This window comes from Molothrus ater, chromosome 3, assembly GCF_012460135.2.
Source record: "Molothrus ater isolate BHLD 08-10-18 breed brown headed cowbird chromosome 3, BPBGC_Mater_1.1, whole genome shotgun sequence".
NCBI classification, from domain to species: Eukaryota; Metazoa; Chordata; class Aves; order Passeriformes; family Icteridae; genus Molothrus; species Molothrus ater.
In genome coordinates this window covers 95,131,882-95,148,873 of record NC_050480.2, presented here as the reverse complement: position 1 = coordinate 95,148,873, position 16,992 = coordinate 95,131,882, and the positions used below count along the sequence as shown (strand labels likewise).

Below are 16,992 nucleotides of genomic sequence, written 5' to 3'. Positions count from 1 at the left end.
TTTTTACTTTGTAACTGTAGTACATTTACTCCTAAAATGCAAGGCAGACGGATGGGGACTTCAGGGAGAATCACAAAGAGCACAAGTGTGAGTGGAGAGATGTACAAGCTGGAGCACATTGACGGGAGCCAGTCGGACACGGCCGTCGGCATGGTTGGAACAGGTGGGAAGAAAAGGCGCTCCAGCTTTAGTGCCAAAGTGGTTGCCATAGTGTCTCGAAGGAGCAGAAGCACATCTCAACTTAGTCAAACAGGTGAGTGAGGCACACAGTCTTGGAAACAGGACTCTCACCAAACGTGGTTTACCATAATTTCATCTGTGGCATCTGCGTTACATGTATATGCATATAGACTCCTCAAGAGATATTTTCCAGCTGTAAATAAACTCCTGATATATTAATTTTCTTTGATTATTTAACATCTGCAAGAAACAATATACAAATGTCTTTTAGAATACGTGCTGTAGTTACTTTCTGTTGTGGTCAATGAAAACTGTTGTCTCTTAGAAGCCTTGTTTATAGGTAGGCTAGGAAATGCAAAGAGACACATGTTGGTATCAGCAGTGGATAATGGTTTGCTAAGACCAGCTTTTTATCTGTAGGAAATTTCTTTTAGCAGAAGAGTTGAGTGTGAATGTGGGAACTGAAATCTGAGCAAATGAATGGCAGTTATGCAACTTGAATCAGAGGTTGTACCTGTAGTGGCATAAAATACATTTTTAAAAATTATTTTTGTTTTTTAAGTTGAGAGTTAATCCAATACTTTATTTTTTTGTAAGTAATACTGGCAAGTTGGGGTCAGTGATTTCAGATAAATTAGATGACAACATGATGCTTCATTAGGAGCATAAGCCTTCCAACTCTTTATTGTTACTCCAGAAATCTTAAAAGCTTCATATCAGCATAGCCTCCAGGAACAAAAGCCCATACAGAAAGATAAAAAAGGGAAGAAGAATGTTTTAAAGTCCCTGTCCTGCTCCTGAACCTCAGTGAAGACTTCTGCTTTTGTCTTCATTGGGAGCAGGACCTGACCCTAAGGGTCCTTTCTTACTAAGAGAAGGAAAACAAAGAGGAAAAGCTTCAGCCTAGCATGCAATGCACTCATATTTCAGCATTCCTCTCACATAATCAGGGTATCTAAAATAAGGTAAGTAACAATATTGTTTATATATATCATCAAATATTTCCCCCCTTTCCCCTGGTTTTCTTTGATTGCCAGATGAGCAGGAGAATTGATCCTTTCACAAGGAAAGCTTGGTCAGTTATAACAAGAAGATTGTTATACACTACTCTAAGATCTCTAAGCTCTCTACACTACTCATGAATTTTAAGTCAGTATATAATCATGCAGTTCAACCAAATGATAAATGAAACTGAAGCCCAGAACTGTAATTAATATTGTGTTGTTCAAGAATGCACGGTGACTATGTATGAGACTGGAATATAGATAGTTGTACACAGTAAGATGCTATTTTAGATGTAGCAGAATCAATGGTGTGCTCTGTAAGTAATAAAAAGTGGTGTTGTCATGTAGAAAGGATTTCTGATATTTTAATCCACTTAAAATCTGAGCTGTGACTTCCAAGCACTTCTCAGTATCTTCTATTTAAAGCTCATATTTTCCTAATCTTCGTAGAAAGGTACTATAGCTCTCCAAGTTTTGCTTGATGTAAATTTCAAAACAATAGGAATTTTGCAAGGAATGGAACTTCTAAAGTTTTCCTGAAACTCAAAGAGCAAATCAAATATGAAAAACATGATTATGTATTATTCATGATTGTAAACCAGTTCAGAGTCATCTTTACCTTGTCTTGTTTTGACTCAGGCGAAGAGTATTATCTATGGCATAATCAGAGCAAATAAAAATGACATTTTTTGTCAGTCACTAATTTTGAGTTTTGTCAAAAATCAGTGAATTAAATGAATGCATTTTTTAGAACAATATGCACATCGGACTTGATAGATTTTCCAAATGACATTGTTAGAGGCTAAGTGCTCATGTTCCAAATCAGGGACCCCCTTCCCTTCCTTCCTATATTATACAAGATGAGAGGAGAAACATAAAAATGTCTATTTCATTTTAATGTGCTGTACAACTTACTAATGTCTCCACTGTTGAGAATTATAGAAAATTTCTGTTATGACAACATAATGTATACTGGGTACTTCTTTAAAATTTATTATGTGAAAACTATTTCTCAGAGTCAAGGTCCAAAGTTTTAGAACTGATGTGAAAATTTATGGGCCTCCAAAAGTGGTATCAAGTAGGAACTTTTGGGACAGATTTTCAGGAACTGGAGGTGTGCTGTTGATGCCGTATATGTATTTTAAAGGGAGTATAAAAATATAGAAGTAGATGTGTAGCCTCCATAGGTTGTTGAGGTTTTATTTCTATGACTTGCATGATTATAAGCAAGGGAAGCATGACAAAGATAGTTATTTGTTTCTGAAAACTCAAAATAGAAGATCAGAAATAAAAAAGGCAGATTTTTTTGAAAAGCGTAAGTTCTATATTCTTATGGATTGAGTAGATCTGAAATTCTAGTTTACTGCTGTCTTCAAAGCCAATAAATTTATTACCATCTAACTTTTTTCACGTGAAGAAATGGTCCAAAAGGGCTGCATTTGACTTATTGTAGATAATTCTTCCTTTTAACATAATGCATGGGCTTGATGTTATATAAAAATAGAAGTGGTGTGTATGGAACTGCTGCAAGGTAGCTATTATTGATAGAATTTTATTTTCTATTCAGCTGAAAAAGAAGTGTGTGTGTGTGAGCCTGTGCATACATGTTTGTGTCTACACATACACCCATGGATTTCTTTGCACATATGGAGCAGATCCTTGCATATTGAAATTAGAAGGACCAGTAATCATCATTTTACACACCCTGTTCCATGCTGTTGGAAAATATTTATTCAGAATATGTGCCTTATAGATGGTCAGTGAAAGAGTTGGTTTCTATTTTTATGTAAATCTGCAATGAAATTATGTATTTTTGATGCACCTTCCTTTTATGTTTAAGATTTCATAATACTTGTAGTGACTGTTCTGTGAAATCCCTACTTACTATGTATTTGTTCATTGCGCCCACAAATTGGATAGATTGGACAGTTCACCAGAAAAAGCTTTTAATCTTCTGGTAATATTCCTAATGAAAATCCAGCTCTTCTTATGTTATCACAGTTACAAAGAAGAAAAGGAAAAGGGAAGAAAAAAGAAGCAAAATTCCCAAAATGACCACAGGAAATTGAAAATAGCTCCAGGCATACATGACCATTTTAGCTGTAATCCAACTTTTCTAGCTTTCTTAGTCAGCCTTATTTTGGTAAATAAATATAGACATATAAACAGAATAAATATGTAACTGCCAATTTTCTGAATACAGCAAACTAAACTTTAAATCACAGGAAAATTATAGGAAACTAGTTTAGAATAAAAAAATCATCATCAGTTGTCTTGATTTTGTGTTACAACATTATTCCCTTCTACAGAAAATCTTACCTTGTAGTTTCCGTATCAACTGAGGCCAGTATTGATAATACCACATTGTGATTTGGGGTTCTAGATTTGTTTTGAATGAGATTAAAACTTCTGTAATAGGAGAGAAGAATTTTATCAAAGAATTTGTACCATATATAGAGACATAATAATGCATTTAGAAGTGGATAGAGGCAATGGGGAGGTGGGTATCATCAGTAAAATGAGTTCTGGAGAGAAGGAAAACCTTATTCTCAGATAAAAAGAAGTATTCCTATCCCTGGATCCCTCTCAATTCTCCTGGTACATGCAGACATGTGCCTTAAGAAAGCAAAAGAATTCCTCCCTTTTGCTTTCTACCCCCTGGTCAGAAGATAGTGCTTCAGAAAGACCATCTTTCAGAAAGATCATCTTTCTTCTTTGTAGAAACACACTTTTCTTCTCTTTGAGTGCCAACAGTGCCTTGCAACTATTTTGACACAGATGAGAGTGGAAGAGATGCAGAGAAGGAGAGCTAAGTAGCTTAGAAGAATGGGCAGCATTTCTAGTTTGACATTACACTGATACCAGGTCAATTTTCTAAATGAACATCCCTTGCCATGTTAATGGTGTGAACCACAATGAGATTTTTCTGTATAAGAACCAAAGTTACTAGCTTTCCATCTTCTGTTGGTGAAGTTCAACATCAACAACCTGAAATGAAGCCATAGCATTAATGTTTCAAAGACAGATTACATACCATGGAGCAGAGCTGAAATCAAGTGTTGTCACAAGGTGAAAACAGAATGAAGAAAAATTCTTTTCACTTATCCTTGTCTCTGAAGTGGATACTTGGAGGGAATCGAAGTGTTTGTCTGCTTCCCTCAGGAAGTAACTTGCTACCTGAGCAAAAACACTATCTTAGAACATATTTCCCTATATAAAAACTAGAATTTCCTGCTAAAGTATATTTTCTGCCATTTTCTTTAATTTATCCTATAAAGAAATGGGCTTCTGTATTCTTTTGAATTAAGCTCCAAATTCCCAATTTCAGATAAGATAGTCTCATCTAAGTGAGGAAATTGTCACTGAGCAGTAAAGTTCTGATAGTTGTGCATTCCACAGTATATCTGTGCTCTTTTTTTGAGCTCTCTGCAGCTTAAAGAGCTCTTCCTCATCCAGTTGATTGCCCCACATTTCACCTTCCAAGACGGGTCTCAAGGTGGCTTTCTCTCATTGTTGCTAAGTTAAGATAAGTTGGTTAAGTAAAGATTCAGAAAATAAAACCTCATCCATTACTCTGTTGATGGAGACTATGATGGTTCACTGGAGGTACTTAGTGACTGTTAACAAGCACACCTATGTTGTGCAAAAAAAACCTTGCTTGGGGAACATGGAAATTTAAGCAAAGCAATGCTTAAATTGAGCCTTCCAGGCTCAGAGTACCTAATTTCAGAGTAGACACTGCCATTAAAAAAAAACACAAAACAAAACCCAAACAAATAAACCAACAAAACAATCAAAAACCAAAACCACACATTCCCACCCCCACCCCCCAATCTGTTGATCTGTTCTTAATTTTCTCAGTCTTATTTTGTTTGGAAATGCTGGCAGAATTATTTTTCTGTCCATCCTTGTAGTAATTTTATGGTATAATGAGAGATTTTCTACTGATCTAGATGATATGGACAGAAAAAGCAGATAATAAATGAGAAATAAAATATGCTGGAGAGCAAAGGCCTTTGGCATAAGGATGGTTTGTTTGTTGTCTTTCTTGAGAGCACCATTGCTTCTTTGCATAATTCTGTTTCTTTTTTACAAGGGTTTGTGGCAACCTTCTCATGCAGTGGTCAGGCTTTTTTTCCCCCTGACATTTCATATTGATTGATTGCTTGATTGATTGAATGACAAGGATGCATTTCTAACCATGATTCTTTTACCTCATAAACATGACTATTTTTTTATTACTGTAGTGAAAGAAATTGTGCTTATTTGATAAGAAAAGAGTGCTAGACAAAAGTTTAAAATACTTTATGTAGAATTCAATAAATCATCTATTATTATTAGAGTGGATAGAAAGCATGGGTATCAGTAAGGAATACTGGATGTCAGGAAGAAACTGGCAAGGAGGGAGGCATCAATTGGGTTTATTACAACAAGCCAGAGAATGTCTGTTGGTTGAATTTAAAGACAAAACCCACAGGCACATTTTGTTGATATTTTATTGAGAGCTAGTGTTTATGCTGCTAGAATATGATGATGAAAGTGATTTAGAAAGTATGTCAGTTCCTGGTAATCTAGGGGAAGGACTCTTGGGGATGGCTCTGTGCTGAACCATGAATTAGACTCGATGATCCTTGTCGGTCCCTTCCAACTCAGTTTATTCTGAACGTTCTGGGATTCAGTGAGAGATGAACTTGAGGGTAGAGTAGTTTTTCTGAGTAGCAATCACTGAATCACAGAATGTTCACAGAATGAGCTGTGACAATTCAGATTGCAAGTTCATTCCTTTCAGAATGAGTAATGAAAATTTTGAGATGAAAAAAAAATGCAGAAGAGTTCTTGAATCTGAAGGACAGCACTATCAGAAACTGCTATAGTAACAAATAGGTATAAATTGGTTAGAAATAACGTTTATATTGGTATCAAAATTACAATGAAGTTTCTAACAGAAGAGAGAGAGAAGTATCTTAAACCTCTCAGAGCATTTAGCACAATAGGGAAAGAGCCTTTTTTTCTTGTTGTTTGTTTCTTATCTAGCATAATGCCCTTTTGCTGTTTTCACAGAATCTCTTTTCTGATATTACCTTTTTGTATTGCCATCTCTTGTTCATCCAAGGGGAATGCTGCAAGATATCAGATTTTCTAATGGCAGATTCAGAAAATTAGCTTGGAATTCAGAATTAACATGAGAATTAACATCTTACAGCTTTAGTGTTACCTCACAGGGTTAACCTGCTCTACTGTAATTCACATGTTGTTCTCTGTTTTCTCAGAGGAGCATTTCCAAGTATCTGCTTGTGTTGGGCATTGATCTCTGCAAGAATGCTTCATATTTACACATGAGCTTCCTTACCTACGGCTATCTCTGTTTCGTTATCTTAAGTCTGTGGGGTTTCAAATTCTTTTTCTTAACTTTAGACTGTGTGTACTTGAAAAGTAAATTTGAGCAGCCTAGCAGAAGTGTGGTGGTCGGTCCTGCAGCTCCCTCATTAGCCTTGCTTGTCTGTTCAGTATTATCTCTGTGACAGTCTTCCCTGTCTGGGTTGGTTTTCTTGCCAGAGCAGCCCCTTAGAGCTTGCTCTGCATAGTTGTGATGATCTATGAGGATAATGGCTCTGTTGCAGAAAAAGAAGATTTTAGACAGTTCTAAATAGACATTTAGAAGGATTTATCTTTTCAGCCAATCTTAAAAAAAAAAGCCTTTAGTGAGCAGCAGGGATGGTCATGGTGCCTTAGGGATGGTGACAGGATCTGGGCTCTGCACCTGACACCCAAGAGGGAAGAGCAACCCTGGTCCCAGAAAAATCCTGAGCTGCTCCTGCACCCAAATATTTCTGCAGCAAGGGAGCAAGGGATGGGGAAGAAGAGAAGGCTAATGAGCAAACAGATGAAGAATAATTGAAAAAAAGAAAAATACCTGATTATTTTCATAAGAGGAACTCTTTTTTTATAGTAATGATACTCAATTCTTTGAAGCTCTTGAGTGAATGTAAGCATGTTCTCTTTTATTTACTGTTGCAGTCTTGCTGAGGAATTCACTACCCTTAATAGAAACACAGTTCAGTTCCAGTTACTCATCTTCCAAAAGATTTCCTAATAAGGGCTAGTATTTTCAAAGTCCCACTGCTCTGTTTAATTAGTGCTACATGTGGTTCTTTTCCTTGTTCCTAAACTACAAATTGTGACTTTTTCTCCTGTTATGCGGTTGCCTGACTTGTACTCCAAAGTATTGCTCTGCTTTTGTATTTGCAACTTCTCCCTAGATTTTTAAATACAGATATAACTGCAGCAATAACTGTTCTTAGGGCTATTTCCAATATGTTAGTAGCACGGGGTTTAGGAAAATTTATAGCTTTCCAAAAGTATAATCTTTATTATGCCTAAACTATGTCATGCATGTCTTGTATAATTTCAAAATATGCCAAATGTATTTAATAAGTGTAGCTTCACTGCTATGTTTACATTGTATTTTCTTATGAAAGGCCTTAGAAAAAGGCCTACTAAGAGTTCTGGCTATATTTAACTAAGCTCTGTTTAAAGAAGATTTTTATTTGCTTTCTTATCTGATTCACACTATGTTCACAAGCTTTACTTTGTGCAAGTATAAACACAGAGTTGAAATGTTACCAAAATTATGACAGAAAAAGGAAATAGAGTGGTGCCAAAGGACTACCAAGAGGGGGGAAAATTGTACTACCTTCACATTAAAAATTTCTGTGTAAGTGCCTCTCTTTAAGAGAATGTCAGTCTAAAACTTGTATTTTATTACTTTTCATATGCTTCTTGCCTGATTAGATCCACAGATTGTGTTCTGGAACTTGCAGAGTTTGAGAGTACTTGTAGTCATTCAGAGGAAAATGCTCTTCCTCTGTGGCACAGGAATTCACTCCTTTCTCATGGAAGAATAAAGCCCTCTGTTCAGAGTCAGATGACTGAGCTTAATTTTGATAGACCTTTTTTTTTCTTTTACCTTTCAGAAGCAGTCCTTTTCTTATCTAACATAAACCTTGATTCTTTTTTTTTAAATTTAGATAGCCTGTTCAACACAGTACAGATACAGGCATCACAGCTCTAAATCCAGTAGGGCCAAGAAATTATGTAGTTTGGTAAATTTTAGAAAATAAAACTGACTTTGTAAAAAATCTTGAAGGTTTTTTGGTTTGGGGTTGGTTTTTTGGCTTTCTTTTGTTGTTGTTTGTATGTTTTTTGGGGGGGAGTTGTGGTTTTTTGTGGGAGTTCTTTTTGTTTCATTAATAGAATATTTTAAAAGATCATACTTTTGATCATAAGATATTGGTAGGCTGAGTTTAAAAAAAATGTTCATTTAGTGAATCCAAAGAAGCATTAGATTTAGAGACATTATTTTTATCTTATTAGGATTTTTACATGTGAATGGGCAGATAAGCTTTGAGAGTTTTTTCAGTAAAATTTTTGGCTAGGAATAGAACTATTAGCAACAGAATCCAAATAAAAAGCAATAAACCTAACCTAGGACAAAAAACTGTTGTTTATGAGAGGTTTTCAAGGAAAATAATAATGATGATGCTGATGATAATAATAATAATAAAGCTTGCTGCTTTTACTGCAGCTGTGTTAGTGTATTTATTAAAAAAGCTCTATACATATATAAGTCTGCAATACAGCTAATGGCCCTTAGATACTCCAAATTCTGTATCATAAGTAATGAAATATGCAGAACTCAGTAAAGTTATGGAAAAATATTAATATAAATTTTTAAAAATTATAAATCTTTTTCAAGTCATTAAGGTAGTTGAAAAATTATTTCTAATCTAAAAGTTTATGATTTGATCTTGAAAGGACAAAATTTAGCTTGAGTATTACCTAAAATATCAATAAATACAAATGACAGTTTTAAATAAAATGCTAGCAGTGTCAGAGCAGGTATCAGTTCACAAAACATTTCAGTGCTGCAGAATCTTTTTCTTTTCTTTAAAACCTTTCAGATGAAAACTTTCTCCCAGATTTGCAGAGCCCTCTTGATACATAGACTCTACAGCAAGAGCTTTGCATATGGATAGGAAAGAGTGTGAGCACACTTGAGGCACATTCCTAAAAGCATTTTTCCAGTACTTTTCAGATATCAGGAAGGGAGGTTGGGTTCAGCTGGCTGAGATCCAGGTAACAGCAGCATTGCAGGACACGAGTGGACAGAGATAAACAAGGACAGGCACTGGCCTTGGACCCACAGGCATCAGTCAGGCAGTGTTTCTGCCCCCAGGGCTATTGGCCAGTCCAATGCTGACTTTGTTTCCAAGAAGAGAAGGAGCAGCAGTTTAATGTAAACTGTGTGACAAAGGAATTAAATCTCTGATTGTATAACTTTTATTACCCAGAGTACTCTTCGTACTTCAGATGGCATATAAATTAAATTAGCATAAGTAATAACCACTTTGGCAAGTCTTAATATAGAACAAAGATAGAAGAGATGAAAACAAGCACCTCATATTACTTGCTAGTCCAAACTTGCTTCCTAACAACCAGCCTGACACACAAAGAGAAGGGAAAAGGGGAATTGAGGTACCCAATTCATTTCTTCTTCTTCAGTACAAAGCTTGGCTCTTCAGTGGCACGTGCTTGCACTGCATGCATAAACGTGGCTGATGAGCAGTGGCTTTTGTCCCCTGGAAATGTCTGCTCCCTGTGCTTGGGAATGGCTCTCACCAAAACATACCAGAAGTGATTGCTTTCTCAGCAAATCAGTCAGAATCTAGTGAGAATTTTACAGTTCATGTTTGAATATATCCTTTTTTTTCTACCCTGTCATTTACTTTGTACATGTACCGGCATTTAAAGTATTAAAATTAAATTTTGAGTGATTTTTGACCACTCCATTTTAGCCAGGTTATTGCATGTTAAATTTTCTTCAAATTGCCAAGAAAAGACAAAGGAAAAAAACAATCCCAGGAAGTCAGAGATGATGGGATTTTGACAACTGGCATATTGTCAAAGTACAAATATTTTTCTTTATCAACTGTGGCATATTTTTACCATTTTCATTAGGCTTTTGAATTTTCTGCCAGCTTTTCTTTATTTTGATAAGCAGTTTTTAGAAGTGATTTCCATATAACTTCCAAAAGGGGTCCAATAGTGCAAAGTGATGTTTATATCTGTATTGATTTCTCTGGTGGTGCTAGGTGCTAAGTATGTCTGTTATTTGGTATAACTTACTCTGAGTACAGCATAAAAATACTGTGCAATGCTGAAGTTGAATTGCTCTTTACTTTTGAGGTACAGTTTCTCAGACCTCAGTATGTGTGGCCTCTGTGTATCCTCAGGTCTGTCTCAGCTTGCTTGAATTTGCTGAAATTGGACAATTTGTTTAGATTTTCGGACTGAAGTCTAAAAATATTTAACTGCAGTGCCATAGAATTAAGACAATAAAAACGCTAAAAGATTAAACTACAGTATTTGTTCAATGAACTGTTGTGGTTTATATCCTCAAAGTTACCTTGAGAATTGCTTTGAAATTACTTAATATTTATAGACATACTTGGTGCTCACAGACAGACACACATGTAGTTTACTTCTTTTACCCATACAGCCATTTTTCATATTGCAAAAATTCAGTTTCTGGTGTCTAATCACTTCAAAAGATACACTTTACCAGGAATCTTAGAAATGACATGTTTTAATTCTCAAAAGTTCTAGATGTCTGGCCATCCTAAAGAAATTCTCTGTGTGATGGAAGCTTGGCTCTGCTTCAGGTCGGGCCCAGTCAGTGCTAAGCCCAGAGGAGGCAGTTGTCTTTCTGCTTTAATTCTGTGATCTGTGAAGCACAGGAGTTTCATGGTTAGATAAGATAGGGTGGGTGCCCAAAACAGTTCCTGCCTTTGAAGCTTGGGTTAACTGGGTACCTTTGATTTTATGTGGTGCTTGGAAAGTATCACTGTGAAACACTACCAAAGTCTGGGGGGCTGGTGGTGGTGGTGTGTTAATAGTGGATTTTGTGTCTTTAGGAAAAGAATCAGTGTCTTGGGAATACATTTATTTGTGATGACATCTCAAATTCAGAACAGAACTTGTCAGATTGACAAGTTATCTTAACACAGGTGCGTGCAAATGGATTTCCTGTTTACAGAGCATGTTAAAATATCCAAAAGCTCTCCCCGGCAGGAATATCAGGGTTGCTGTTTTCATTATTTTTGCTTTCACATGGCTCTTGGTGGCTTTATTTATAGTTCTACCATTTGATTAGATATGATGGTGTAAAGTGTTCTCTCTCAGAGCATAGCCAGACTTAAACACTGAATTAATTAGGGATAGATGTGACCTAGGATTTATGTGTAAAAGTAGATAAGTTTGACCCATTACTCTGTCTTTAAAAGTTATTCTATTAATGATCTTCTGTCTGAACTGCTCTTTTCTAGAGTTCATGGTCAGGGCAGGGTGAGGAGATTTCTTTGACAAGGCTTATCTGCTTTCTTCAGTCTGGACTCCAAACATTAACTGGGAAAGATGTTCAAGGGGCATAGGAAAAAACCTCCAGGTTTTATACTGGTAGGGTTGATTTGCTTTTTGCATAATTAAAGTTGTCCATTGAAGTAGTATTTATTGCTGGAAAAGAAATAATTCACCAGGAAAACATTTTGAGGGAATCAGTTGTCTTTAACTTAGAGGCATACCATGTTAGGGACCAGGTTCTTCTGCCTAGCTAGAGATACTCCGCTGCACTGTGAAGGGGTCACTTCAGAAAGGTCTCACACAGGATCCAATCTAGTAACCAAACCCTGTCTCCAGAGTCTCAGTAATGGTCCTTGTGAGGCACAAGCTCCCCAAGAGCTGGTTTTGGAAGAACTGAGTTGCATTTGTGTTGTGCTTACTTTTCCTCAGATGTTGAAAAACTCACGGCTCTGGGTACATATCACAGCAAGAGAGCTATCATGTGTTGGCACATCTCTAGCAAGTGTTGGAACAGGCAACTTAATATATTTATGCAGGGATTATAGTCACTGATCAGGAATTAGCTCATAGGAGTTGAACCTTTGTCATTGACTGGGGAATCCAGGAGAAAAAGTTACTGAGAAGATGGTGGAGAAAATGTGATGAGTTTGAGTAGCATTTTACAGTTTTCTTTGACAGCGTTTACATAGTTGCAAATACAGTTGGATTTATTCTTGCACAAGTATTTTTATGCCCCATTGTCTCAGTCTCTCTGCGAGCCTCTCAGGAACCCTGGGCCAGTCCCGAGCTGGCAGACACCGGGGAGGGCAGCCCTGACATGGCCGACAGCAGGGAAACACTCTTTGTGCCCCGAGGGTACTGAGGGCACTTAGGCTGGTTGCCTTCGTTGCAGCAGAGACAGCAGAGACATCAGTAGAAGAGAAGGGGCCGACTCTTAGCAGGGGTTAATCCAAGGTTTTATTCTAGGAGTCCCGAAGGAGCTCCTGCACCTCAGGGGCCTCCTGCCGAGAGCCCTGGGAGATGTCCGAAGGTCACATTTAAAGGGAGGAGGAAACCAAAAGTAGATAACATTTTACCAACCAATAGGTATCTCTGAGGGATGGGAACTGGGGGATAGACATATAGGGCAGCGTATGGGACTAGGCCTGGGGGGCTGACCCCTGGCCTCTGGCAAATCACTCGATAACCTGGACTGAAACTTCTGGATGGGGGGCTGGGATGCTGAGTGATTGACAGAGAGCCAGGGTGGGGGTTTGGGGATGATCTCATCCCAGGAGAGGGATAACACAGATAAAGGGAGGGGAGTACAGTCTGGGATAAACCATTTGGGAAAAATATTGGAATACAAAACAAAACTACTTCAAAGTATTACAAAATATAAAAACACACTACAACACCCCATGGCTGCATATAGGCCTTTACCCTATACTCTGCTTCATGGAGATAGCTATGTTTATAGCCAACTTGGGAACAATGTCAAGAAATTTGATGGGATCCCCTTTTGGCCAAGGTGCACACTCTCCCAGTCTGCCTCACAATAGTTTCTGGTCCAAAGTTTGCCCTTGGCCAAAATCCCAGGAGAGTGACTTTTCCCAATCATCACCTTTAGATTGTAGCAGGCTACCACAATGCCATTTAAAGTTTTGTGATTTGGGCCAGGGGACACTCTGTAAAGGGCAAAAAGCTCCTCTCCAGTCCTAGTCTTTGTGATCCAGAGACAATTTTTACTGTGCAAATGCTGCTGACTGAATATTTGACAAAATGTATTGTTTAATTTTAAAAATAATTTTTTAATTTAAAAAAATAAAAAACTCAAGGTTGCATCTAGAAAGACTTGACCACAAATCTTCCAGCCAGTAATTCCCACTGCTTAGCTCTTCAAGGAATCCCATGAGTCCATCTCTCTCAGATTGTGTTTTTCTGAATAGACCTACATGGTACTGCTGTACTTCAGGAGCTGGAGAGGGACTATGGGATATAGAACATGAACCCTGACCTTGACAACTAGAAAGGCACCATGTTTCAAAGAAGTGGGCCAAGGACTGCAATCAGAAAGGGTGGGAGTAGTCCAAACAAGTATAGGTGTCCACAGCGTTGCTGTCAGTTCATCACTTCAGGCTTGCTTTCTAGGCAGCAGAAAGAAATGTTCACTTCCACGCATGGCTTAACCATCCTCAAGTAAATGTCTGAAATAGTAAAAGCTAAGTGCCCCCTAAAATGTCTGGTTTTCTGTGTATGTTCTAAAAGGAGTCTGACATGACTAGCTCCAGTGCAACATCTATAAACACTTGAAATTTAGTGAGCTGAGTCTTACTTGGCCTGTGCCCAGCCCCCTTTATTTCTGCTCCCAGCCCTTTCCTTGGTCCCCCTCAGAAAAAAGGGCTTTCAGCTGACTCAGTCCTTCATGTCCTGTAGCTGAATCCTGCACGGATTCCTGTTGCCTGTCTTGCATGGAGGAGAGCACAGGGCAGAGTTGCTTGAATAGAGGAGGTCTTACTTAAAAAATAACCACCTCTGGGCCACACGAAATAGCCACATGCTTGTTCTTGCTGCTCTACATGCAGTAAGCAAACTCTGTCAGAGCACCAGGCTTGAACCTGATGGTTGGTAGCTGAGTGATAGCTAAGTTCAAATTACAAATGCAGGAGTGCCATTGGCACAGTTATTTTCCATAGGTACAACTGTTGTAAGATTTCTGATTCTATTTTTATAGATTTTGCTGAGATGCTGTAATGCTCTACCTCATAAGTGGTTTCTCTCATTTGCTCTGCTGATTGCTCAGCACCCATAAGATGTAAAGTCAGCTTTCTAAGATTCTGTGTGAATGCTAGACTGTGTGAATGCTAATCAAGAGGCACAGTTGTGTGTGTGTCTGTGTCATATTTTTGTATTGTTTGCACAAAGGAACCATTAATATGTTTATGTTAAAGAAGGTGAGGTTGTCAGCCTCAGAAGTAGTGCCATGAAAAATCTTTTAGAAGCCCATTGGTTAATTGTTTTAAATGTAATCAAATGTCTGGTGATCTCCTTAAATATCCTACCTCTTTTGATGAGCAAATGTCATCATTAAAACTAATACTATGTAATTGCTATGAATCTTTCCAGTCAAAACAAAAACTGAATAGATGGAAATGTGTAGATGGAAATGACACAGTGAATTGTAAATTTCTTGTAACTTGAATTAGTTGTGCTCTCAGCACAACTGTCATGATCCAAGCCTTTCATACATTGTCATCAGTCAAGTAGAATATGTAATAACAGCACCTGTGATACAATGTTTATGATGAAAGTATAAGTACTTAAATAATTTTTTTTTGTGCACCATTAATAAATTACTTTTTTCTAGGATATGGAACTGCCAGTTTTTGCATGCTGGAATATAATAATGCTTTTAGTCTTGAAAGGGCAACTGGGGAGCACAGCAAGCTGAAATGTGCTGTCACTCTCCCAGTGCTGCCCTGTGCCTGGTGCTGGTACACTGAGCAGTAAATATGTTCTCTTAGTCTTACCTGGAGGTTGTGTGCCAATGTTTTTGTCAATACTATGCTTTCTTAGTATTGTTTGAATGCTACTTTTTGCTTATAGTTGCAAATAGTCTGTTGCTAGAAGAGCAACCAATATTTGGACAGCATGAAGTTTAGTTGAGTTAAAAGGGAGGACGAGAAACAGGAAGGCAAATCAAATGTCCAGCTGGATCAGTTGTTGATCCCATTAGGGAGGCTGAATGATGACAGAGGAGACTGAGAGGGAATCTCATCACTGCATATGAATATCTCAAAGATGGGTATCAAGCAAGGAGTAACAGCCGTAAACTAAAACCTAAGGAGGCCCACCTCAGCATGAGGAAGGACTTGTTTACATTGCGTGTGGCAGAGCACTGGCACAGGCTGCCCAGGGAAGTTGTGGAGTCTCCCTCTCTGGAAGCATTCAAAACCCACCTGGAGGTGTTTCTGTGTAACGTGCTCTAGGTGACCCTTGCCATGGCAGGGGGCTTGGTCTGGATGATCTCCAAAGGTATCTTCCAACCCCGGCCATTCTGTGATTCTGTGATATCAATTTAGGGTGACAGATATGACATCTCCTGACTTTCTTCTCATGTTTTAGTCTTTATCTATGTTCATATGGTGCCCATGACTACAATGTCAGTACTTATGACAGAAGCCATGTGCCATAGAGAAGTAGGATCATCAGTTTTTGTTAAAAGAACTATGTATGAAATGAAGTTGCAAAACTGAGACGTGAACATTGATGCTTTGCACTGTAACATTCTTTTTCCACTTAAAGAGCTTCCCACAGGCATGCCAGTCAACATGTTAGCTGCACAGGTAGTTTCTCTTTATGCATAAAAATGGTCTCCTTGTTGGTGGGATATGCTTATTTTTAAGAAATCGTCTTGAGAGTTTGATGCTTAAAAATCCCATTGATTTCAAGGCTTAAGAATTTAGCAGCCCAATAAGACTGTTCTGTAGAATAAATGGATGATCTTTTGCAGATATTTTCCTGTTGTTCAAAGTTTTCTATTCTCTTAGTGTTGTAGTAAGAGTATAGTAGTCATTTTGCAATCCCGACTGGAGCAAGAACTGCTATGGCTACTATTTAAATATGTACTGTTGGACTTTGTAGTGCAATTTGGTTTATGTGCTCTTAATTTATGTTCTGAATTTTATAGTTCATGTCAGACCTCTTTAGTAGTAGTGATGGTGGCTCTTTGTTCTTTGCATTGTTGGCAGCCATAGACCTTAAAGCTTTTTACAGAGGAACGGTAAGTGCCATTGTCCCCTTTTATTGAGGAGCAAACTTCAGGACTGCAAGATCTACTGAAAATCACACAGTCTGCAGAAGAGCCAAGACTTCCTAAAAAGCTCACAGCTTTAACTTCGAGATTAAAAGATATTTGTAATTGATTGACAGTAACATGGTGTGCATGTATGTGTGTAACCAGTTGTATGTAATCTTTACACAGGGGTATTGCTTTAAGGAAAGAGTCTGTGGGACATTAAATTTCCATACTTCAAAACACATCTATATATCGCTTACATATTAAACATGTTTAATAATGTTTACAGTATAAACCAGAACAGTGTTAGCTTTCTTCAAATGGGGATCTGTGGCTGAAAGCAATATAATGTTTGATGACCAAACATGCTGAAGTAGGACTCAGCTCTGTGCTGCTGGGGTATAATGTGGGCCGGCTTCATTTCTTCATTTCTTGTGTTCTTCCAGTAAGAATGTTTCTGTTTGGGGGATTTTAATTAATTACTCTTTAGAGGTTACTTGCTTTAAGGGTAAATACCACAGATCACTCCCTGCTGTGTAAAGTTAGCTAAATGAGCAAGTAGCGGTACCTGGTTAGTTGATGTTTTTTAGTGATATTATAGAAGCTATGTTG

At 37.7% G+C, this 16,992-nt stretch overlaps 1 protein-coding gene across 1 annotated transcript in view; it reads left to right on the top strand.

Moving 5' to 3' along the window:
* RIMS1 (regulating synaptic membrane exocytosis 1) overlaps window positions 1–16,992 on the top strand; it is a 307,545-nt gene that overhangs the window by 266,174 nt on the left and 24,379 nt on the right. The window contains 1 exon segment of the mRNA XM_036380202.2: window positions 21–253. Within this exon segment, the coding sequence (XP_036236095.1) occupies window positions 21–253 (233 nt within the window).